Here is a 23,691-nt window from a genome sequence, read left to right as displayed (position 1 = left end):
CCACAACAATGGCCGCCGTCAATGTCCCAGTCCCTGGAGAGGTCTCACCTCTCACCGAGATGCACACAGGGCCTATTAGGTGAGTCTCTTTTCACCAAAGCACTGTGTACCTTTCTTTCTGGTGATTTTAGGTTGCTTTCTGAAACGGGTGAGTTTGTGCGTGGGCCCTTTAAGAGCCAGCTTTAATGTACTTTCGGTAAATATCTAGGAGTAGAATTTCTAGGTTGTAAGGAAGGTGTGTTTAACTTTATGAGAAACTACCAGAACAACTTCCAATGTGCCTTACCATTGTGGTGTGGTTTACCACTCTCACCAGCAGTTAGTGAAAGTTCCAGTTGCTCCATACTCTTGCTAACATTCAGTGTTGTCAGTCTTCATAATTGTGGTGATTTTAGCAGGTGGATGAACAGAAGTTTTTAATTTTGATGAAATCTATTTTCTCTTTTTTTTTCTTTTATGGTTGTGAGTTTTTCGGCGCTGTCCAGGAAGCCTTTGCCTATGCTGAGGTTATAGACAACCTCCTATATTTCTTTCTAAAAGCTTTACAGTTTTAGGTTTTACAATTACATCTATGATCCATTTCTAGATTATTTTTTGTGTACGGTGTGAGGTATAGATCAAGATTCACATTTTTCTGTATATACAGCTAGTTTCTCTAGCACCAATTGTTAAAAAGGATTTCCTTTCCACATGGAATTGCTCTGGTGCCTTTGTTGAAAATCAATTGATCAAACAAGTGTGGGTCTACTTCAGGACTTTCTACTCTGTCTGACCTAATTGTCTGTCTTTACAACAATACTTTACTCTCCTGATTAGGCTAGCGTTAGAGTAAGTCATGGAATTAAGATAATGTAAATAATCTTTGTTTTCCTTTTTAAGATTGTTTTGACGCATCTAGATCTTCTGGCTTTTCATATGAATATTAGAATCAGCTTGTTAATTCCTCCCGAACTCCCAGAAAAAGGTCTGCTGAGATTTTGATTTGATTTTGATGTGTCCTTGAGAAGAAGGTACGTCCTACTGTTGTTGAGAGTGCTGTTCTGGAAATGACAATTAAGTTGGGTTGATAGTGTTTAAAACCTCCATCTCTTTAGTAATTTGCTGTCAGGTTGTTCTATCAGTTACTGTCGTCCCTCAGTATCTGTGGGGGATTAGTTCCAGGACCTGCGCAGATACCAAAATCCACAGATGTTGGAGTCCTAAGGGTGGGGTCACTGGGTGGGAATTAGGGTGCAGGAAGGGAAGACTGGGGTCACTCATTTGTCACTTATCTAGATCACCCAGGGCTTTCTGAAGACAGAACTTCATGGGGAGGGACAGCCTAGTTCCTCCTCTGGTTGTTTCACAAGTAGCTGTGTCATAAGCTGGTGATATGTTCTTTCAAGATGACTGTCTTGAAACAGATGCCTCAGCAATCAAAGCTTATCGTCAGGCACTTTCACTACCTTTTCCACAGCAGCCGCACCATTTTACACGCCCCACCCCACAGTGCCCAAGGGCTCCTTCTCCACATCCTCATCAACTTGCCATCTTCTGGATTTTGATGGTGGCCATCCTAATGGGGGTGAGGTGGACTTACATTTTGAACAGATCCATTGCTCCATGGTGCAAAGAACAGAGAGCCTCAGACAAGTGTCTGGGACTTGGAACAACAGAGCTCTGAGATGGAACTTTCCCAAGGGCTGCCTCCCGCCTCCTTTAGCCCAGAGCTAGGCACTGGGAATGGATTGTGGTGACCACACGGTGATGCCAGGCTGCCGAGGTCAGCAGTGCCCTGGGGCTGTGTCTTGAAGATGCCCCCATACTGTCTTAATTAGTCAGAAAAGCCACTGCCCTTTGGGCGTGACTGTCGCCCCTCCCTGCAGGGCAGGAGCAGAGGGCCCTGGGGCTCTCTTTCTGGGCTGGACTCATGTGACTCACCTCCAAGGTACACGGAGACACCATAGTGCTTGTTGCTGGCACTCTGGCCGTCCCTGTGTCCCCCTGGGCTCTGGGAGTCATTTTGTTTTCTAAACAGGACTTTACTGAGATATTATATCCGTAGAGTAAAATGCAGGGATCCTAGTTTGCTGGATGAGTCTGACCTATGTAAACAGCTGTGTGCCCGCCATCCAGATCAGGCTCAGAACACTTCCAGCCCCAGAAGACCCCTCGGGCCCCTCCAAGGGAAATCGCTCTTCTGACCTGTTACCACAGCCGTGCTCGCTGGTGTCTGGCTTCTTCTGCTCAACCCTGAGGTTCATTGATGTTGTTTCCTGTATCCACAGCTCCTTGTGATTGCTGACAGCTATTCCATCGTATGAATACTAAAGTTTGTTTTGCCTTTCTCCAGTTGGGGAACATTTGTGTTGTTTCCAGTTTGGGGCTATAGCGAGTCAAGCTGGTATGAACATATGTTGGGTCTTTACCTCTCTCAGGCAAATAGCTAGGAGTAGAATAGCCAGGAGACAGGAGACTTGACTTGACTAGAATCCATCAAAAGTTTCCAAAGTTATGTTATTTTACGCTCCAACCTGTCAATGAATGGGGTTCCAGTTGTTCCACATCCCAATCACGATGACGTTGTCCCCGGTGTCCCTGGTGTGCCTGGTGTGCCTGGTGTTGGCGAGGATGGCAAAGAATCTCCCTTCCTTTCCCTCCTTTCTGCTCCAACTGTGCTGTTGGCCCCTTCAATCTGGTCAATCTCTGGTTGATCCGGGAATATAGTGGGGATGGAGGGAGGGCAGGGGGACATGGGGCCTGTCTATGGGAGCGTCTCAAAGAAGTCAGTCTTTGCAAATGCAGCTGCATCGAGCAAGGTGCAAGAAGGAAGGGGGTGCAGACAGACGTGCGGCCCTGGGCGCCTTCTACCCACTGGTGCCTGTAGGACCCTGAACGGCTCGTGCTCGGCTGACCGCTGGGCCTCTCCCTGGCACACTGCAGGGGTCTGCTGGACTTTACTGCTCCCCTCCTCCCCACTCCCCCCACCCCGCCTATCCTGCTCGTCTCCTTCAGTCCATCACGTCCCTTAACTGGGTGCTAAAGCCAGGTAAGGACAGTTTATTTATTATGTCCTCTGGAACATAATAAATATTATGTCCACCGCATGTCACCTGGAACGTTCTCTATGTCCAAGACTTCTGCTGTCTCCCTTCTGAAGCCCAGAGAAAGGGAGAGAGGAGAGGAGCAGAAGGAGATAGAGGGGCTCGGGAGCTTCAGGGCACCACTGCACTCCGGGACAACAATGTCCTTTATGACATACTCTCTTGAAAAACATTTCTTTCCATGTGATGATGTTTTTACATGATGAATAGAATTTTAAAGGGGAGAAATACCTTTTAGAGAACGTACGTGTCCTCATACAGCTCAGGCTGCTCTAGTGAGCTGTGTGACCTTGAGCATGTCCCTTAGACTCTCTGAGCCTCAGTTTCTCTGTGTGTAAAATGGGTATAAAGAGGCCATCCCACCACCACCACCACCCTGGGCACAGGCATGTCCAGCCACACAGGCCCTGTCATGTAGCCCCACTGTTTTCTGGACACTGACCGAGCATGCTCAGGAGACAGTTACATACAATGGGCGGTATCGTCTAGAAACTCACTGTCATGTCAGTGTGGTCAGGTTCTTTGAACCTATATGAACCAAATATGATTTGGTCTCAGGGGCGGAGCACAGGAGGAGAGAGGAGGGGAGGGTCACTGGGGTGGGGAATGTCCACTTCCCTCTCTCTGGTTCTTACCCTCACCCCTCCTCCCCCAGGACTCCATCCTCTCTCTTTTTCCAGATCCACTTCCTCCTGCTCCTGGCTCCTCCCTGTTGAATGACGGCCAACTTGCATAGGTTTCGATTTCCTTGTGAAGTCCTCTCCAGTGCAGACTGCTGCCGGGCTGGTGTGAAAAGCAGCAGTGGCCACAGAGGTGGTGGAGAGATGGCCTTCATCTGCCCCCAGCCTCCCTACCTGAACCCGGTGAGTCCCGGGGCTGTTGGCATGGGGCGGTCTGGCCTGGGGGAAGCAGCTCTGGGTCTCTGAGGAAACAGCTCTTGGGTGACAGCGGGTAGGGGAGGGTGGCATCCTAAAGAGAACACAAGAAGGGCAGGAGTGCACGATGGGACAGCAGAATTTCTAGAGTGCCGGAACATGCCTGGCACCTATGGGGGCTTTGGAAGAGTTTACTATTGTTAGGAATCTGGGTGCAGCAGGGAAGCCCTCCTGAGGAGGGTCTGCTCCCTGAGGGCAAGTTAACAAGGCGGGGCGGGACAGAGTGTCTGCAGGGGGCCCATCTCAGGAGTGAGGGAGGACAGGGGCTGTCCCTCAGTGGGGGACACAAAGGGCTGCCTTTGGCACCATTTTGCCACATGTGTGGAGGTCCTGTCTGCAGGTGGTCTCGTTTCACCCCCATGAGGCTCATCATCCCCCCGTCACACAGGGGAAAACTCGGCTCAGATAGGCTGAGGTCACAGGCCAATGTCCCCGATGGTAAGAGGCCGAGAAGGACAGTGCCTTGATTTACCCCAGAGGAGGGAGGAGCCAACAGAAGAGGGATAATGGGGAAGGCAGGCAGGCGGCAAGGGCCTCCGGGACAGAACATGTCACCCTGGGCACCGTCTCCATCAGGTGGGGGAGCCCAGGGCTCCGTCCAGGCCCTGCCACTTTATTATTCTGGGGACTGGTTTTTACTTTCCAGTCCATGGATTCCAAAGCCAGATTGTTCCATTCAGAGGGACAATCCTCCTACGGGCAGCACGGAGTTCAAACAGGGCCTTGGAGTCGGGACAAGAAAGAGGATGGGTGCAGTCCCCACAGGCGCCCGGAGCCCCTGGTGACCCCCTGACCTCCAGCAGTAGGAACCAGGCCCCGCTGCCTGCAAAGTGCGGCGGGAAGGTCACGGGCCCTGCTGTTCTGCTCAGTCCCAGCCCCTCAGAGGGCCAGGATGGAAGCTGCGACCACAGGCAGCACAGGACTCACTGTTTGGTCCGGGAAGCACTTGGTGAGCCAGGAGCGAGGGTGTTCTGTGCTTCATGGTGAGAAGAAGTCTGTGTGGTGGTTACAAGCGTGGGTGCTGGGGTTCAAACCCCACTCTGTCACTCACCTGCTGTGTGGCTTTGGGCAAGATACCAGACTTTCTTTGCCTCAGTTTCCTCATCTGTAGAGGTGGCACTAATCACGGCCTGGGTTGTTGTGAGGATAACGAGATAACAGAGACAGGAAAGTCGGCCACCAGAAGGGCCTTGGAACCTCTGGGGCAGCAGCGTCCTCTGGCGAAAAGCCTCGCACTGCCTCCTGCAGGTGAGCTCTCTCTGCCAGCAGGGCTGGTTACACTCTGGTGACACGGGGCCTCCAGAAGGAGGCTGCCCACCCTGTGGCCTGTAGGGCCTGGCTCTGCTGTCTGGACTTCTGGATAGGAAGGGAAGGAAAAAGTTCTCAGGCTCCAGGCCCAGCCAGAAGCAGAGAGCAATTCTGACCCAGCACAGAGACTAATTCTTCCAGATGCAAACAGCCGCCACTGTCAGGGCCGGTGAGCCCGGGGCTTTCCATGTGGCATCTTATCTAGTCCTCTCGAGAACTCTGCCAGGCTGGTGCTGTTGTGTCGCTGCTCCACGGAGGGACCTGGGGTGCAGAGTGATTTGCCCAACAGCCGAGCTGCTCACACGGGGAACTAGAAGCGAGCCCAGGCCTGTGGGGCCATAAAACCAGTGCAAAAACCCATCCTCCTGCTCCATAGGGAGCAAAAGCCAGTGCTGCTGTTTCCTGCTAAGATCCCTCACTCACACACACATACACACACGCGCACACAGGTCCAAACTCCACGGCAGCTTTGGCTGGCCAGGCTTAAAACAACACAAATTTGTTCTCTCAGTTCTGGAAGTCAGAAATCAAAAATGAAAGTGTCAGCAAGCCTTTCCTTCTGGAGGTTTCAGAATCTGTCTTCTCTCTGCAGGTCGTCCCCTTCTCTGGGATCATCCAAGGGAGTCTCCAGGAGGGACTTCAGATCACTGTCAATGGGGCCGTTTTAGCCTCCAGTGGAACCAGGTACTTGGAACTGTGGTTTCTCTGCAGCCTCGCCCCTTAGCAAAGATTGGCACCTGCCCGCTCAGGTTGGTTCACCCAACACCCTCGGAGCTGCCTGCACCTGGAGATGCCAGATGAGATGGCAGGGCCCGGCCCCTGCCAATGCTGAATGGCACCACTGCCCTCTGCCAATAGGGTGTGGGCCCCATTAACACAGACCCCTGGTAGACATAGGGATGACGGGAGCTCACAGTCTAGGAGAGAAGCAGGCAAGCCCGGAGGCAGATGATTATTTACAGGGTTGAACTTTGTACCTGATGATTCAGAGGTGCAAAAATATCAATTCCTTTACTTCCTGGAACTGCCCTCACCTACTTTGGAACCCTCATTCGGATAATGTTGAGATGTTTCAACTTGCCATCAAATGTAATTTGATGAAAGTTCTCACACCTGGAGAGCTAGTATTTATTCTATGCCTCCCTTTTAATTTTATTTATTTTTTGATTACGCCTCCCTTTTAGGCCTTGTCTATGTAGGTATAGTCCTGTCAATTTCACATGTTCTTTAAACTTGTTCTCTTCTTTCCCAATTGAGCAGACGTGGGCCAGCCTCCAATGAGTGTCCACTGGGTGCTGAAGGCTCTTCTAGGCACGTTTCCCAACTTCCACCTTTGACACTAATTTGTAATTAGTTTCCAAGATCTATACTTCTTGTCGCTAGCATCAACATTTTTCTTTACCCAATTTCTACTTATTTTTAGAAAATTACACTGTAAAGACAAAATGCAATAATTGCACAAAAACACACTAAGTGCTAATTAGGGGAACAGACAGGATGGCAACAGACTGAGGATCGCGGGTTGTGTGTAACTTCCCCGACAGATGCCAGTCAAAGGCGAGGCCCTCTTGGTCCTGCCATTGGCATGAGCCAGGCTACAGGTGACTATCTGATTTCCCTCGCCTAGGTTTGCTGTGAACTTTCAGACTGGCCCCAGTGACAATGACATTGCCTTCCACTTCAACCCTCGGTTTGAAAGTGGCGGGTATTTGGTCTGCAACACGAAGCAGAACGGACGCTGGGGGCCAGAGGAGAGGAAGACGCCACTGCCCTTACAGAGGGGGAGTCCCTTTGAGCTCAGCTTCCTGGTGCAGAGCTCCCATTTCCAGGTGAGCAGGAGCTCTCCTCCCCTCCCTCCTGCTGCCTGTCGCCTCAGCCCTAACAGGTGCTGAATAGCCTTAAAGTAATCACACGCATTGACATCTGGCTGAGCAACACCACTAGACAGATAATAGGACCACTTCCTTGTCAGGGTGTTACTGATGGCTGCAGTCTCCTTACACCTTCACCTGCACCCACAGGGGCACCTGCTGCTTCTGTCACTCAGGGAATAAGAACTAGATAAGTCTCCATGGTGTATTTTGGCTTCCTGGGTCTTTAAGTCCAAGTTAATTCTCTTCCTGAGCTGTAGCCATTGATCCATTCAGTTCTCTGAGATCACTTCTTTTTTGGCAACATTGTTGAAGCCTTTATCCAGGTTCTATTAATAACTTAGTTTTGCAAGGTGTTGCAAATTGCTTTTGTGAGCAGAGCCGTGTCTCTGGGCTTTGGAAAACAGGTCGGGGTGAATATATCTGTGTCTGCGCTTCCCTGAGTGAAGGCGGATGTTCCCATTCCCTCCACATTCCACCCGAGATCGTCTCTCCTCTGTTCCCTATGAACATTGTGAGGCATATTTAAATAACACCCCAGGTGAGCCATGATCAGACAGACAAACCTACTGCCATAAATGAACAACCATGAGAACAAAAAGCCAACAACTAGAGCCAAGCAGAGATGAGTGCGGATGCCCTCTGGATCCCACGCATGTTCCTGTACCTGGCACAGCTCTGAAGGCTGGTGCCTCGACCCACAGGGATGGGTGTGAAAACCAGATGCAGGTCTTAATTTCTAGAAGCCCGGGTCCCAGAGGCTCACGTGTGCCCCAGCCCTGGCCTGGGACCCCTCTCCTGGAATGTGTGCTCATCTTGGCAGGTGACAGTGAACGGGAGCCTCTTTGTGCAGTACTCACACCGCGTGCCCTTCCACCGCGTGGACACCCTCTCTGTCACCGGCATTGTGCAGCTGTCCTCCATCAGCTTCCAGGTCAGATGGTCCACCTGGCACCTGTCCCAGGGGTGGGGGCCGGGCCCAGTCTAGCTGTGCCCTGGCTCTGTTGGGTGAGCCCAAACCCAGGTGACTCTGGGGACTCACCTCCAGCTCCTGTGTCCCATCCTTCTGGTGTTGCCGTCTCTTCTGGAACACTTGCCCCCGTCTCCCAGACTCCTAGGCCACTCGTCTGTGTCACTCTCTATTTCCCCCCTGGTTAGGAGGCCGTGTGGTTCCAGAAAGAACCCAGGCCTGGGAATCAAACTGAATCCAGCTCAGATTCCCAGTTCTGCCCTTCTCATTGGCTGTGGGATCTTAGACAAGCGGCTTCCTCTCTCCCAGCCTCAGTTTGCTCATCTGTGGAAGGGGCATAGTCGCTGCTGCCCCAAGGGTTACTGTGTGAGCTCACGAGGTGATGTATGTCAGAGGTTATAAAATGGCCCGCATGTGCCCACACCAGGGTCTACTTGACCATCTCTGTGTTTTAAAATTTTTGAGTATGTTGCCAACATCTAAAACGTCAGGCAAAGTTTATAAGATGAGAAAGTTTTCGAGCTGGATGGTGGTGATGTTTACACAACGATGTGAATGTACTAGAGCCACTGAACTATAAACTCAAAAACTGTTATGATGGGGCCAGCCCAGTGGCATAGTGGTCAAGTTCGTGTGCTCTGCTTCGTTGGCCCAGGGTTCACAGGTTCGGATCCCAGATGTGGACCTACACACTGCTTATCAAGCCATGCTGTGGCAGGGCTCCCACGTATATAGTAGAGGAAGATGGGCATGGATGTTAGTCCAGGGCCAATCTTCCTCAGCAAAAAGATGAGGATTGGCAATAGATGTTAGCTCAGGGCTAATCTTCCTCACCAAAAAAAAAAAAAAAAAAAAAGGTTAAGATGGTACATTTTATGTGTATTTTAACCAGAATTAAAAAGAATGTCAGGAAACTACACATGGAAATCTGGATTTCTGGTGTTTTGTGAAGACTGGGAAGATTGGAGTATGCTGGGCCCACATTCCCTCAGGGCACAGGAGGCTGACTGGAGCTGTTGTGACCACTTTCGGTATTTCGTGTGCTCCTGAGATGGGGACAACACACAGAGGCCCTCAGCAAATATGAGCTCCTCTCTCTTAGGTCCTCATCTCTCATATTCCTCCCTATCCAACTGTCTCCCCTACAGGGGTGGGGGAGAGAGAGAGAGAGGGAGGGAGGGAGAGAGAGAGAGAGAGAGGGAGAGAGAGAGACAGAAAAAGCTGTGCCGAGAGAGAGAGAGACAGCACCATCCTGCTGTCACCCACTGGAGCCTAATTGTCCCTGCTGCCCCTCCACGAGGTCCTGAACACCCTCCCGCCCCCTGTCTGCCTGGCTCTCTCCCTCTTGCCCCGGGCCCTGCCTTTCCGCTCCTCCTTGGCTTCATTAATGCTTCTCTTCGCCCCCCTGGTGCCTTTTGTTTTAACAGAACACCCGCGCAGCCCCTGTCCAGCCCGCCTTCTCCACGATGCACTTCTCCCAGGCTGCCCGCTTCCCGCACAAGCCCAAGGGGCGCAAACCACAAGTGAGTTAAACACGGAGAGTCCAGGAAGCGGAGCTGTTAGCAGGAAGGACAGAGGGTCCGAGAGGCTGGTTCCAGCCAGCAGGCCAGCCGGGGCCTACAGGCCCCACCAACAGTTCCCTGTCTCCCTCCACCAGGCCCCCAGAGTGGGGACCCCACAGTCGTCCTTGGTTCTTCCCTCCCTCCCTTCATCTCTCTCCAGAGCACCACCACCTCACCCTTCCGAAGCCACTGCCTTGGTCCAGGCCACCTGACCCCTCAGCACGAGGACCCTGGTCCAGTTCCCCACTCCCCTCACACCCACCCACTGCGGCAGTGACCTTCCTATAAGCCAATCTGCTCGCATCCTCTCCCTGCTTAAAAATCCTAAAGGCCCCAAGTCCTTCTAAAGAAAGCCAATCCCCCAGCAGGACGTGTGGTATCCTCCCCAGCATTGCCCAAGCCCATCTTCTGGCCTCAGCCGTCCCCCATGAAGCTCACCCAGCCTCCACTGCTCACTCGAGGCTCTCTGGGGCCACTAGGCTTTTGCACATGCTGTCTTGGTGCTGAAGGCACCCTTTGCCACCTCACCCGCAGCCAACCCCTAATGGCCCTTCAATGCTCTGCTTAAATGTCTCTCCTTGGGAGCATCTTCCCTGCCTGGCAGATCACTGGATGCACCCCCACCCTATGTCCCCATGGACTTTGTACGTGTCTGTGCCGTGCCAGTCATGACGTCCCCATGTAACTCTCCTTACCTGTCTGTCCCCATCACTCCACCCACTCCTTCCCCATGCCCATGAGCCTTGCAGGCTAGGACTGTGGCTTGTTCAGTTGTGTGTCCCCAGCACTCTGCACAGTGCCGGGTGAGCAGGAGGGACCGGGTAAGTAAATGCCGAGTGTGGTTTGCACAGCCAGTAGAAGAAGAAACCAATCAGGGCAGGAAGATCAGTCTGTTGGTGGGGACAGAGTCCAGAACAGGAAGGGGAGCAGGACCTGGCCCCCTCTTTGGCTCCAGAGCAGTGGGTGGGTGGGAAGGGATGTCTCTCCACCCAGCCTTCCTGGGGCCCATCACTGCCCTGCTCGGGCACCCGCCTCCTGCCCCGCTGACTGCAGGACTGGGGAGCTCCGGGGAGCCCTGCAGGGCAGCCCGACTTGGGCCCTGGCCTGGGCAGGACAGGGTGCGGGGGACACAACCAGACAGACTGGGCACCATGTTGCATTTATCCCCTGCTACCTGGGCGAGCTTGGGCACGTTGCTTAGCCCTTCAGAGCCTGGCTGCCTCCCTAGGGAAACAGGAGCCGGGATCGCCTCCCTCGTGAAGCACTGAAGGCCGAGCCCGGCACGCGATAGGCGCTCAGTAGATGCTAGTCTTCACCTTCCGGGTGTAACGCGGCCCTGAGCCGTGGGAGCTAAGGGAAGCGGGCGGGTCTACCTCTGACTCGTCCTCCTCTCCCTCTGGAGGAGCCAATGCGCATGTCCCCTCCTCCACCCCGGTCCCGCCCCCTCCTAACCAGAGAGCACCTGGGAGGGCGGGGACCTCTGGGCGCCTCGGGCTCAGGAAGGTTAGAGGGGACAGGACGGAGGCGAGGGGGAGTCAGGGGAGGCATTTCTGACCACAGTTTCTGCCGTGGTCTCACGCTCGTGTGGCACCGACGTCCACTGCCATTTTGACTTGCTCATCCCTTCCGTCTCCAGGGATCAGGCCGCCAGCTCAGCTCCCATTTTAAGTCCCTTGCTCTCTCTTGGGAACCTCTTCATTTTGCATCTTCCTGTGGGTTGAAGGGAGGAGGCAGGGCCAGGCATCCGGCCTCTCCTATAGGGAGGGTGGGGCAGACCCCTGACCCTCTCCTTGGCTGTGGTGCTGTGGGGGTGGGGGTGGCCCTGATGAGTTGGGAAACTCCCTGAATCGCACTTGTGGGCTCAGTCCTCCGCCGTCTGTGGGCGGCCCCAGAAGAGCGAGGCCTCACATTCAATGCCTCCTGCCAAGTGAGGCTGTGCTGGAGACGCTCCCTGAGAAGAAAGATGGGCCAGAGTGCAGCCATGTTTCTTCTCAGAGGAAACCTTTGCCCCTGCCTCGTCCCCTTGAGAGAAGCACGCCTATCCTCCAATTTTGGGGGGCTGCTCGGGGCCAAGGGCTGTTAGCCGCTCGATTAACTCACTTCAAAGGACTGTGTTATGTGGTGCCCTCTGCTGGCAGGTGGTGGTCTTCACGTTCGTGAGGGCTGGTTACAATGCAGGTTTCTTTCCTCCAGAAGGAAAGAGTCAACCACGCCGTGTTGAGCGCCCCTCAACATATGTGCCCGGTAAGTCTGGAAGCTCTGGTCAGGTCACAGTGCCACCGCGAGCCCCTTCACCAAGGACTGATTTCTGGTCTGAGAGTGGAGGAGAAAACAGTTTAGCAAGGGGATGGGGACATTGGGGCCAGGCCCTCATCTCAGGAGACATGGAGTGACCCTGGAGAAGGCTGGACTCAGCCAGCGGCCCCAGAGGCAGGTCCCCTAGGGACCAGCAGGAAAACGGGTCCTTCTGTCACTAGGAGGGGAGTGCTGTGGTCCAGCATCTGGGGAGGAGGCCCTGGATCCTGAGGAAGAGCCCAAGGGTGTCACTGCTGCTCACAGGAGTGAGCTGCTGCTCCCCCTCCTGCCAGTGCTGAGCAGACGGGAGGCCTGGAGTGGGTGGGGCTGCCTGTGCAGAGGTTGAGGGGAAGGAGGCTATGATGGGGTCTGGGAACATGGCAAGAAGTCTGACCCTGGCTGACGAGAGAAGGAAGGTGATGGAGAATCCAAGGGCTGAAGCCTCACGACCTCAGTGTCACAGCGGAGCATCCCCTCTGGAATGTGTGGGGCCCATGTGTGTGTCACTCCCACACTGAATTTCCTGGTCTCTTTTCCACAGAATCCTGCAGTCCCACCTCCGGCATATCCCAACCCAGCCTACGTGAGTGTGCTCCAGGGAGGGCGGGGTTGTGGTTTGCGGTGGGCAGGGCGGGAGGCGAGGGGCAGTGACAACAGTGAGGCATCCTCCAGTGGCTGAAGTTCCTCAAACACCCGAGTAAACGAGGAGACTATTGACATGAGCTTCACCTTTAAAACTGTCCCTTCCCCCATGAGCATATATGCGGCCTCCCCTTTCAGCCCACTGTCCTGTCGTGTCAGGCCAAAGGTCTTTTCATGACAGTTTAAGCCCATTCATTTGAGGGACGCTGGGAAGTTTTCATGTGACGTTTACTGAACCAAGTAAAGATATCATGGAGTTCTTTCTTGAAAATATATTACTCACAGGCACGGTTGTCAAACTCAGTTGACAGTCCAGATTTATAGAAATTGGCACGAAGGTCCCCCTGCAGTGGTGCCTGCTCTGTCTGCTGGGGCTGACCTGGCCCTCTCCTCCCCACAGCCGCTGCCTTTCTTCACCGGCATCCCTGGTGGGCTGTACCCCTCCAAGAGCATCATCGTGTTTGGCACCGTCCTGCCCAGTGCTCAGAGGTAAGCCAGGGCTCTCGGGGAGGAGAGACGGCCCAAGGTCATTCTGGCCATCCCCCTGGCTCTGGGCAGGCTGGGGAGGGCTAGGGACACAGAGCTCAGTGGGCAGAGGAAGTCCATGTGAGCTGCCCACCCCCAGGTTCCACATCAACCTGCGCTCTGGGAGTGACATCGCCTTCCACCTGAACCCCCGTTTCGATGAGAATGCCGTGGTCCGCAACACGCAGGTCAATGGCTCTTGGGGGTCTGAGGAGCGAAGGCTGTCAGGAAAAATGCCCTTCACCCGTGGCCAGAGCTTCTCGGTAAGCTGCGCTCAGAGGGGCTCTCACGGGGCCAACGGAGCAGGGGGCGGGGGCACTGGGGGCCCCTGGAACGAGATGGGCGCTGAGCCTCTAGGTGAGGGCTGGGCCCAGAAGAAGAGAAAGTGTTCAACCCATTGTTGTTATTATGTTACTATTTCCCTCCCACATATGGCAGGTAGGGGATCTGCTGTTTACAGGTGAGGAAACAGACTCACAATGCAGGTTACTTGCCTGAGGTCACACAGCCGATCAGCGCCAGATGGAACCCAAGAATGAGGGTCATTCCTCATTCACTCACTCACTCACTCACTCACTCACTCGGTCAGCAATCATTTCTCAGCTGTTCTGTCAGGGCCCACTTTGTGCAGGAAGTGCCCCAGGAGCGGGGGGACAGCCACAAAGCAGACAGACGAGGTCCTGGCCCCTCGGAGTTGACAGTTCAGGTGGGAGAGTTCAAGGACACAGATGTTGGACAGGTCCTTGCAGATGACAGCAGGTTCTCTGCAGAAGGCAACACAGAATAAGGGGACAGAATGAGCCCGGGGGCAGGGGCTGGGCTGCCTTAGATGGGGACAGCCCTCTGAGGAGGCCACTGAGCTGTTGAGACCTCAGTGGTAGAAGGAGCAGGCCTCGAAAATGTCTGCGGGGTGCATTCAGGCGGGCAGCGGAGGGAGCAGCTGTTATTGCAAAGGCAGAGAGTCATGGGTGTGGCTGGAGGCCAGGGGCTTTCCCGGAGACAGTGGGGACAGAGAGGGGTGGGTGGTGCGCTGGAGGCTCGGCTTCACAGAGAGCAGGTGTTTTCAGCCATGATTACGCAGTCTAATCACCTGGGGAGCTTGAAGAAAAATCAGTACCTGGCCCCTCTGCTGGCCAATGATGGGGTGAGCCTGGGCCTCCGTATTTTTAAATACACCCTGATACTCTTCACCCAGGGTTGAAAATGACTGATGTAGGGTCTTGAGGGCCATGGAAAGGAGTTTGGATTTTATTTATTTATTTTAAAAAGTTTTATTTATTTATTTTGTGAGGAAGATCAGCCCTGAGCTAACATCCATGCTAATCCTCCTCTATTTGCTGAGGAAGTCTGGCTCTGAGCTAACATCTATTGCCAATCCTCCTCTTTTTTTTTTCCCCCAAAGCCCCAGTAGACAGTTGTATGTCATAGTTGCATATCCTTATAGTTGCTGCATGCGGGACGCAGCCTCAGCATGGCTGGAGAAGCGGTACGTCAGCGCGCGCCTGGGATCCGAACCCGGGCCGCCAGTAGCAGAGTGCGCGCACTTAACCACTAAGCCACGGGGCCCTGGATTTTAATACAGTGTGTGGGTGTGTGTTTCAAACCAGAGGGCCATATACCTTGATTTATAGATAGCTGTGTGACTTTGAGCAAGGGACTTAACTGCGCTATGCCTCAGTTACCTCATACAAAAATGGGCTAACAATAACATCATCTCATAGAGATGTGAGAATGAAATGAAATCGTGTTTGTGACATGCTGAGGACAGGGTCTGGTGTGCAGTAAATGTGCGAGGGTCAGCTAGTGTGATGGGGATGATGACATTTTCACAGATGTGCTCTGACGGCCTCCTGGAGAATGTTTGGGGTGGAAAAGACAAGTTAGGAGGCTGCCACGCAGGAGTGCAGGCACGGAGCGCTCCTGTGTGCCGGGTACTAGGGACGTGGATGGTAGAAGCCAGCATTCCTGCCCCTGGAGGCTCAGGGTCCAGCTGGAGAATGAGGATGGGGGTGGGGGCCATGGCCTGAGGAGGCACCTGACTCGACTAGGAGGGCGTCAGGAGGTGGGGAAGGGAGGGAAGGCTCGCCTTCCTGGAGGGAGGGGGGAGAATCCTGTAGGGTGGTTAGAGTTATCCCTGTGGGCCAGGTGTGCAGAGTGGGGAGCAGAGGAGGAAGGGCATCCTGGGCGTTGGGAACAGAATATGCAAAAGTACAGGCAGGAGAGCACTCGGAGTGTTGAGTGAAGAATGAGTCCTTCAGAGTGGCTAGAGGGCAGGTGTGGGGCCTGCTTGACTAATGTTTGAGGAAGGCAGGAAGGAGGGAGGGAGACATGAGCCTGCATTTAGGGTTGAGGACTTTCCAAGTGGAGTGCAAATGACGTGGCCTCTCCGTCCAGGTGTGGATCCAGTGTGAAGGCCACTGCCTAAGGGTGGCTGTGAATGGTGGGCACCTGTGTGAATACCACCACCGCCTGAGGGACCTGCCCGCCATCAACAACCTGGAGGTGGCGGGTGACATCCACCTGACCCATGTGCGGACGTAGGCGGGATCCCTGCCCTGGGGACAGGGCTGGGGCATGTTGCTGTCTGGACTGCTCATCACCTCCACCTTCCCTGTCCCTGCCCCAGCCCTTCCCAGCCTGCCGAGGATCTCTGCTGGGGAGACCACGTCCTTGTCTGGCCCTGCTGAGGCTGCAGCCAGCCTGGAGTGGCGAGGGCAGCTGGCTGGGACTCCCTTCCTTGCTCGGGGCGGGACCTGGGGCTCCAGCTGCCCAAGTCCTACCATCCGAGGAGAGGGGTGGTCCGTGCAGGCTGAAGCCCTGTGGTCAGTCCCCTCGGCAGAAAGGGAGGTACTGGGCGTTCCCAAGCACCCAACCCAAGCCTACACCCCATCTGCCCCTCAACGACATTCCCACCCCACTCAGCTCCACCTCCGTCCCAGGCCACCAGCTGTGCCCTCCACGGGGGAGGTGGTGTCCTTGGCCTCTCCCCATTCTCCCACCTTCCGCCTCTCCCGCACCTGCACCCTCCCTTCCCCGCTCCAGGAAAGCTGCCCTGAGGACACCCCGCTGGTTTCCACCAACTGTCAGGACCTTCCCAGCAGGGGCTCTCCCCTTCCCAGTGTCCTTCAGGGAAAGAGAGAAAAATGCTTGTCGGCTCCCGTGTGCAGGATGATTGTGGCTCTTTTAATGTTTTTGGAGACATCTTGGAGTCTCTGGAATTGGGGAGGTCCTGGCTAAGAGGTCCCATTTTGATGGGGGGGTCCTGACATCCACACCTGCTCCCAGTGGGTCCCCCAAAACTCCACAAGGGTGCGGGAGAAGGCAGACCAGGCTCAGGCCTCTTGGGCAGGAATCTGTGACGCAGGAAGCTTGGGAACAGAGGGGAACCCGGGAAACAGCCCCATGCTCCCGAGACGGGCCAAGGGATGGGCCTGAGCCCGTGGGGGCCGAGGCAGGACCAGGAGGCCAGATGGCAGGGCCAGCTCCTCAGATCCGTGTGTCCCAGCGGAGGAGATGACAGTGGGCTCAGGAGAAGCTGACCCGTAAGAGAGGCCTGTTTGCGGGGTTCCACTGGCGGCCCCCGGCCTTAGTGGTGGAGTGTGGTGGGGAAAGTGGCTCGGTGTGTGGGGTTCTGCCAGTGCAGGGCCAGTGCAGGGGGCCAGGCTCTGGGCCCACAGGATGCTCACACATCCTGCCCCCTCCATCAAGAACCTAGGGCCTCGGGAACCAGGGTGGGGCTCAGGGCGCAGTCCTCAGAGCAGCAGCACCAGACACCCGGGAGCTTGTTAGAAATGCAGAAGCCTGGGCCCCGGGGCAGCCGTCCTGAATCAGCGTCTGCACTGTAACCAGACCCCAGGGGGTTTGTGTGACGGTACAGCGTGAGGGGCCCCGGGCTATGTGGCTGCATTCTTGACCACGTCCCGGGTGCACTGCTGGGACACTGGAGGTTGGCATGTCCTTCCCCTCATCTGAGGAGGAGCGGGGAGGGGGAAGTGGGCAGGGAGCCAATGACACAGAGGCCGAAGCTGAGCTGGGGGCCAGATTTTGCCAGACCCCCACTTCTCCCCTGGCTGAGTCCTTCCTGTTCTCACGGGAGAAGGGACATGGCTCTGTCCCCTGAGGAGGCTTCCCCAGGGAAGACGTGTGTCCTCACTCCCTGCCGAGTCCTGGACACGCAGCCCCATCTCACCTGCTTTCTCACCAGGTGCCAATGTTATTGCCCAAACCCTCACGACACAGGCAGCCCCAGAGCAAACACAGTGACTTCCTAGGACAGGGCTGTGGCCCAGACCCTCGCTGGAGAACGGGCCTCGTGGGGGCGCGGCACCTCCATGGCCCCGTGTGAGACGCCTCCTGCGGGAGGGTCAGCTCAGCCCCACAGGTTAGCCTGTGTTCCCGCCCCCGTCCCACGCTGTCACATGTGCACGCAGCTCTGCATGCTGCCCCCACGTGGTGGCATCTCAGAGAAGCAGCGTGGCCACACTGCAATGTCCCATTGTGGGGGATTTATGTCCAGATGTGGCCTCCACGAATCCCCAGTGCTATATTATTTAGGGCTGCTTTCTCTACCAAACACCCGCATAGACAATGTGGTTAAAATAAAATGCATTTCTTATAAATATCTCCATGGAGGAGTTATACGGGGAAGGCCCAAGTGCCGGTTGGGAGCTGACTGGGGTTTGTTTTATTTAAATACAGAGACATAAATAACTGTCCATGGGGCAGGAAATAGAGAGTGGTGCGACACCGCCTCCTGGTGGTCAATCCAAGTGGTGCAATCAGAAGCCAGTTCCATCCTCACCCACTGGCTGCGACCCGCACTGCAGATTTCTTCTCCAAGGAACGAGGGAGGCCCCTACTCTCCATTACCCAGGGAAGAGTGGAATCAAGGGAGACAAGAGGTTCCTCTCCGTCCAGGCTGCTACTTGGCAGCAGGTTATGTAAACAGTTGGGGGGAAGGAGATGGGGAAATAAGATGTGAGGCTTGGGGCTATAATTTCCCTCCATCTCTCGAGGCCATAATCCAGAGTTGGCTCCGTCATTAAATCCTGTGGCGGCAGCTTTAACTGTTCCTGTCGGCTGATGGCGCTCTGGGATCGCTGGGCTGCCCAGTGGCCCCATCCTTTTTCAGCCTGTGGGGAACCACAGCACCAAAGATGTCTTCATGGTAGCGCTTCTGGCTCTTTAAGGGAAAACAGAGACCAACGTGTCAGCTCTGCTGGTCCAGCCGCCTCTCATTCATCAGGTGCAGCCTGACGAGGCCCTGGGGTTCCCCGCTTCCCTGTCACACGTACACTCAGGAGCCATTTCCCTTCCCACCGCCGTGCTTAGATTATGCTTGACCTCGCCTGGGCTCTTTCCACCCGCCATCAGCGCCTGCTCTGATGGTGTGGACCGTCTAAACATCTCCCCAGGCTCCATGACAGACAGTAAAGCCTGCCTAGTGTTTGTCCCATCAGATGCTCCAGGTGATGTGGGCTCTGAGATCAATATGTTTGGGAGATGCTGCGTACTTGCTCCCAGGCTTGAAGTGTCATGTTAGAGGCTCTGACAAGTCTTGTCGTAAACAAGACGTTTGCCTCTGTTGAGCTGAGCAACCAGACGGGGACGCACACTCAGGCCTCTCACTGCCCGTCCAGCTCTGACCTCCAGCCGCCTCTAGGATTCCGTTGGGTCCAGGACTGTTCTGAGCCAGACTTTCGAGTCCCGGCTCCCTGGCCCGTGCCCTTGACCTCCATCCCTAGCCCACACACCAGGCGCTCTGCCTTAAACTGGAAGAAATAGTCCTCGACCTGCTCCTCACTCAGGCTCAGCTTGGCAGCCACCAGCTGCTTCAGGGTGTGGGCCACTTCCGGGCCATGCGCGCGTCCCCGCAGACACAGAGGTGGCCGTGCTCCTCATGGAGCACGCGGAGCACCTCACCAGCCATCTGCTGCCGCAGGATGTCTTGAACGTAGACCTGAAACCAGAGGAGACGGTGGATCCGGGCCCTGCTGCGGGGGGCGAAGCTTGTAGTCAGGCCTGCTGGCCACAGGGAGGCGGGCAGGGTGAGCACCGTCCCATCCAGGACCTCACAGGGGACCAGGCTTGGGATGAGGAAGTACAGGCCTGGGCTGGGGCTGGAGAGATGGACATTGGCCACGAGAAGCTGACCATCCAGTGGGGCTCCTGGCCTTACTCACAATTCACCATGCTTCAAAGAGGCATCACTCCAGCCACTTCCCCTGCCCAGTGAGGCCCAACTGCCTGCTCCCCACAGAGGGGGGCCTCTCGGTGCAGACAGTCTGTGGGATCCCCACTGTCATTCAGAACAGGGCACAGAGCCCTGGGCTCCCCGGTTACACAGGAGTCAGGATCCATCGGGGACTCTCTGCTCTTGTTTCACACAAGATGCCCAGTGACCCCAGCAATGGCATGGAGCTCTGGGTCGGGGAGGAGCTCTGATGGGGCAAGTTCACAAGGGCTGAGCCAAGAGTCTGTCCTGACTCCCCAGGCTCCTGGGGCAAAGTGCCCCCCAGAGCAGCAGAGGCCGTCATTGGCTGTGTCTGAGCAGCCACTTCCCTCCAGCCTTGCTGTGCTTGAGCATGAAGCCGGCCTGGACCAGCTCTCCCCAGGCAGCCATGTATCCCGGGAGGAGGACCTTCAGGGGCCTGGGCACTGGGGATTGAACCACCAGGTGACCCTGACTTAGTCCTGACTGTCTCGGAGCCTGTCTCTTCTCCTGGAAGAGTGAACATAATATCTAACCTCTTCCCCTTTAGAGCTGAGGAGACGAAGGCTCAGAGAGGCGAGGGGCTTGTTGGGAGCCAGGGCACCCCCTATAGCCTTTGCTTTGAATGCTCCCCTCACTGCGTGGGCAGCTGCTGCATTTACCTTGGGCTGGCCAGGCAGGCGAGAATAGGCCGTGTGCACCGCATGCAGCACCCCCTTCTGGGCCACCTCCAGCATCTCCTCCCGAGAGAGGTGGTCCTCATCTGGGTGGCAGCACCCGAACACCAGGGTCATGCGGCCACCTTGGAGCCCTGCAAGACCCAGTGGGCTGCAGTTACCAGGGTGGCCACCAGAGGGCCGGCCCCGGCTCGAGGCCTGAGGAGCTGGATGCCCAACTTGAAAATTCATTTCATCCCCACAAGCATCTGATCTAGTATTGTCCCCACTTTACAAATGAGGAAACTGAGCCCAGGGCGTTCAGATCACTCATCCACACAGGCTGAGGGAAACTTGGGAGAGGGGCCAGGAAATGTTTGTGGGGCGGTGGCACAACTCTCCCACAGCTCCAGTTCTGCTCCCAGGCAGGTGCTGGCCAAGGGTGCCCCCTCCCCAGGCCCCGCAAACCCTCCAGCTGTACCTTTGTGCTTGGTGTCACGGAGCCGCTGCTGCCAGAAACTGCGGAAGGGGGCGATGCCCGTGCCAGGCCCGATGAGGATGCAAGGATGGGAGGGGTCCTCGGGGAGCTGAAAGCCGCTGGCACTGAAGGGGAGAGAGGAGAGAGGCCCCAGTCCTCAGACACCCTGGCCTGATGCACAGGCAGGACAGGGGCTGGGGAGCTGGGGGTGTGGTTGGGGGTGGTGGTGTTGGGAGGTAGAGAGGACCATGAGCTCAAATCAGATTTCCCCAGTCCTGCACACTGTTTCATTCCCCTGTCCACCCACATGGTCACCTCACCCTAGGGCCTTGTGAGAAAGGGCTGAGCCTCATTGTTCTCTGAGCCCCACCAGCACTGCATCTCTATCCCTGCTAGAGACTTGGCCACGCTCTCTAGCAGGGGATAGAATGGAGAGGCCCAGTGTGAGCCCAATGCCTTCTTCATGGGAAAGGGGCTCAGAGCGGCACCTAAACCCCAGATCCCTCCCGTTCAACCCAGAACTCCCTTGGGCCAGTGGGCCCACCATGGACAGAGTGTGAGGGGCGCTTACCTTCGCACAAAGCAGGGCACCAGGCCTTGGGGCTTCAGGCTGCTGAGCCATGTGCTGCAGACACCCTGGGGCAGGGGACCCTGGCCATCTGCAAGGACAGTACAGACCTGACCAACATCGCCCCCTAGCGCCTGTGCGGGGCCGTCCCAGCGCCTCCTCCAACAGCCCGCTCAGGTGCTCTGCCAGCTTTACTGAGGGGCTGATTTTCTGAGATCCACCCTCTATACACCCAGAGCTGGTGAAAGCTGGAAGGGACTTAGAGAGTGTGCAAGTCTCTCCTGTCTCCACTACAGAAACCGAGTCTCGGAGAGGAAAAGTGACTTGTACAAGGTCACTCAGGCAGCAGTAGAGTCAGGTCACAGCTCAGCTTCCCTGACTCCTACTCCGATGCTGCCTCTAAGAGTTTCTCCAGGGACCCGTCCAGCCCACCACTCAGCTCCGATGACAGTAGCATAAAGTGGCCCCTCAGGGTGGCCACAGTCACTGCCCCAGAGTGTCTCCATGAGTATAGCCCTTGCTGGTAGGAACTCTGGGTGATGGACAACCTCCTGAGCATTCCAGTCCTCTGCGGTGTCTCTCTGTCTCCCCCAGTGGCCCCTCCTGGGCTTGTGGAAACCCCACCTTTCTCTGGGTTACATTCTCTTCCCAATGGCCCAGTATTAAAGGGGACCTCCCACCAACTTGAGAAGTCCCTTTGGTTTTCCTCTGCATGGAATCTTGCTCTCACAGGATGTGCCTGCCTGTCTTCTCCTGGTTTGAGGATGAAGATTTGGCCTGGGCAGATGTTCTCTGGCAGAGCAAATAGAGTCTCTGCCCAGGTTTTAGAAAGTTCTCAGTGCGCCGAGGGCTGTTAGGAGTGGGCCAGCTTCCAGCTTTGCCAACGCAGGCAACACTCAGTTACAGAGGGCAAGGCAGGGGCACAGCTCATCCAGCAGAGGAGTCAACCCTACTGGATAAGGTTTGGACCTTCTAGCCAATGTGAGCCCATCCCCCATCCTCTGCTCTTACAGCCCCTGTGCTCTCCTTCTTAGCACCCACATAATAACAATCATGTATTTCCATGCTCTCTCTTCGTTGCCCCTTCTGGATGGGAAGCTCCATGAAGTCAAGGGCTACATGTACTGTATTTCCACACCCACTGTGGTGCCAAGCACAGAGACAGATGAAATAGATCATCACTGAGTGAGTGAGTGAACAATCCAGGCGGAATCATCCCTGTGTTCAGCTGGACTCTCAGGAAGATGAAGACTCATTGGGCTCCCACTAAGGACTGGGTGCTTTCCACATCCGATCTCACTAAATCGTCCCAACAGTAGTACAATAGCAGAGTGGAGTGGGGTGGTTAAGAACTTGGACTCAGCGGTCAGACTCCTTGGGTCTGAATCTCAGTTATTACTTGCTAACAGTGTGATTTTAAGCAACTGGCTTAACCTCTTTGTGCCTCAGTTTCCTCACCTTAAAATGCACACAGTACCCATCTCACATGGTTACCAATAATACACTTACAAAGGGGTCAGCTCAGTGCTTGCTTCATAGTCATCTCTCCCACACACCTCCTCTTGCTGTTAACAACTCTGGAAGGTGGGTGTTTAACTGATGAGGAGAATGAAGCTCAGAGATGTTGAACAGCTGGCTGTAAATACCAGAGTTGGACGCCCCAGAGCCCCAGCCCCAGCCTTACCTCGGGTGCGGTACGTGAGCACGGCCACAGTGAGGTGGACCTCCGTGGGTGTGCGGTCCCGGGAGGAGCTGATGGAGTAGTCCTGGGGTTTCAGAATAGGGAGCTGGGAGAGCAGGAAGCCAGCAGACACCCGCAGGGACGGGAACTCCTCCAGCACCTCCAGGAAGGTGGGGCTGTTGGTGAACTTCCACTTGCTGTACTGCGAGGGCTGAAAGCCAAGAGCAGTGTGAGCCACTCAGGGTGCCTGCCCCACACCAGGAAGAGGCTGTCACAGCGTGGTATTCATTCATTCCTTTATTCATTCCCTCCCTCAACAGACACTTTGAAGTACTGGGCGCTGTCCAGGGTGCTGAGACGACTAAGCTGGAGAGGAAACAGTTCCTGTCCTGGAGGAACTCAGGCCAGCGAGTGGCACTTATCTGCCTTGTGTGCTTAGGACTTCACTGTCAGCAACTTGTGGGCAGGAGTCAAAACTTTAATGTAATCTCGCTGGGGGGCAGGGCTTTGAAATCATACAGACCTGGGTTCAAATCTTGACTGGATGCCTTTACTAGATGTGGATCTTGTCCCAATTACTTAACCATTGTGAGATGAGGATGGTATACCCTACCTCGTGGGGATGCTGTGGGAATTAAATGAGAAAACATGTGCCAAGTTAGTACAGTGCAGCCACAGAATAATGGCAGTGGAGGTAACTGGAATCTAGATAATTAGCATAATGATGATGGTAATAATGACATGGAACACCTTTTGCAAAGACTTGGGCCTGGAACATGGCAGGTGAGTTAATGCATTCTCTCATTAATTTATTAATCCAACTACCCATCTGTCACTATGACCATTTATCCATTCATCCGCACCATCCATCCTCTAACACCTCCTGTGTTTCAGGCTTGTTCCAGG

The 23,691-nt window shown here is 55.2% G+C and overlaps 1 protein-coding gene across 4 annotated transcripts; it reads left to right on the top strand.

Annotated features, from left to right (window-relative positions):
* Positions 1 to 23,174, top strand: LOC101391972 (galectin-9-like). 4 transcript variants are annotated; one of them, XM_087440760.1, is made up of 12 exons: positions 1 to 79; positions 880 to 1,010; positions 3,764 to 3,946; positions 5,919 to 6,010; positions 6,954 to 7,155; positions 8,021 to 8,131; positions 9,595 to 9,690; positions 11,923 to 11,973; positions 12,566 to 12,607; positions 13,067 to 13,155; positions 13,292 to 13,454; positions 15,586 to 16,360. In XM_087440760.1, exons 3-12 carry the CDS (start codon positions 3,800 to 3,802, stop codon positions 15,730 to 15,732), a joined length of 1,140 nt encoding a protein of 379 aa, XP_087296886.1. In that variant the 5' UTR covers positions 1 to 79; positions 880 to 1,010; positions 3,764 to 3,799; the 3' UTR covers positions 15,733 to 16,360. The 4 variants fall into 4 exon arrangements, with proteins under 4 accessions (XP_087296886.1, XP_087296889.1, XP_087296887.1 ...); XM_087440763.1 differs by lacking the exon at positions 15,586 to 16,360 and adding an exon at positions 23,106 to 23,174 and having other exon boundaries at positions 3 to 1,010; XM_087440761.1 differs by having other exon boundaries at positions 7 to 1,010; positions 11,926 to 11,973.
* The last annotated feature ends 517 nt before the right edge of the window (positions 23,175 to 23,691 follow it).

This window comes from Ceratotherium simum, chromosome 16, assembly GCF_057802395.1.
Source record: "Ceratotherium simum simum isolate JZ-2026a chromosome 16, ASM5780239v1, whole genome shotgun sequence".
In the NCBI taxonomy this organism is placed as follows: Eukaryota; Metazoa; Chordata; class Mammalia; order Perissodactyla; family Rhinocerotidae; genus Ceratotherium; species Ceratotherium simum.
This window is presented reverse-complemented; position numbering and strand designations above follow the sequence as displayed.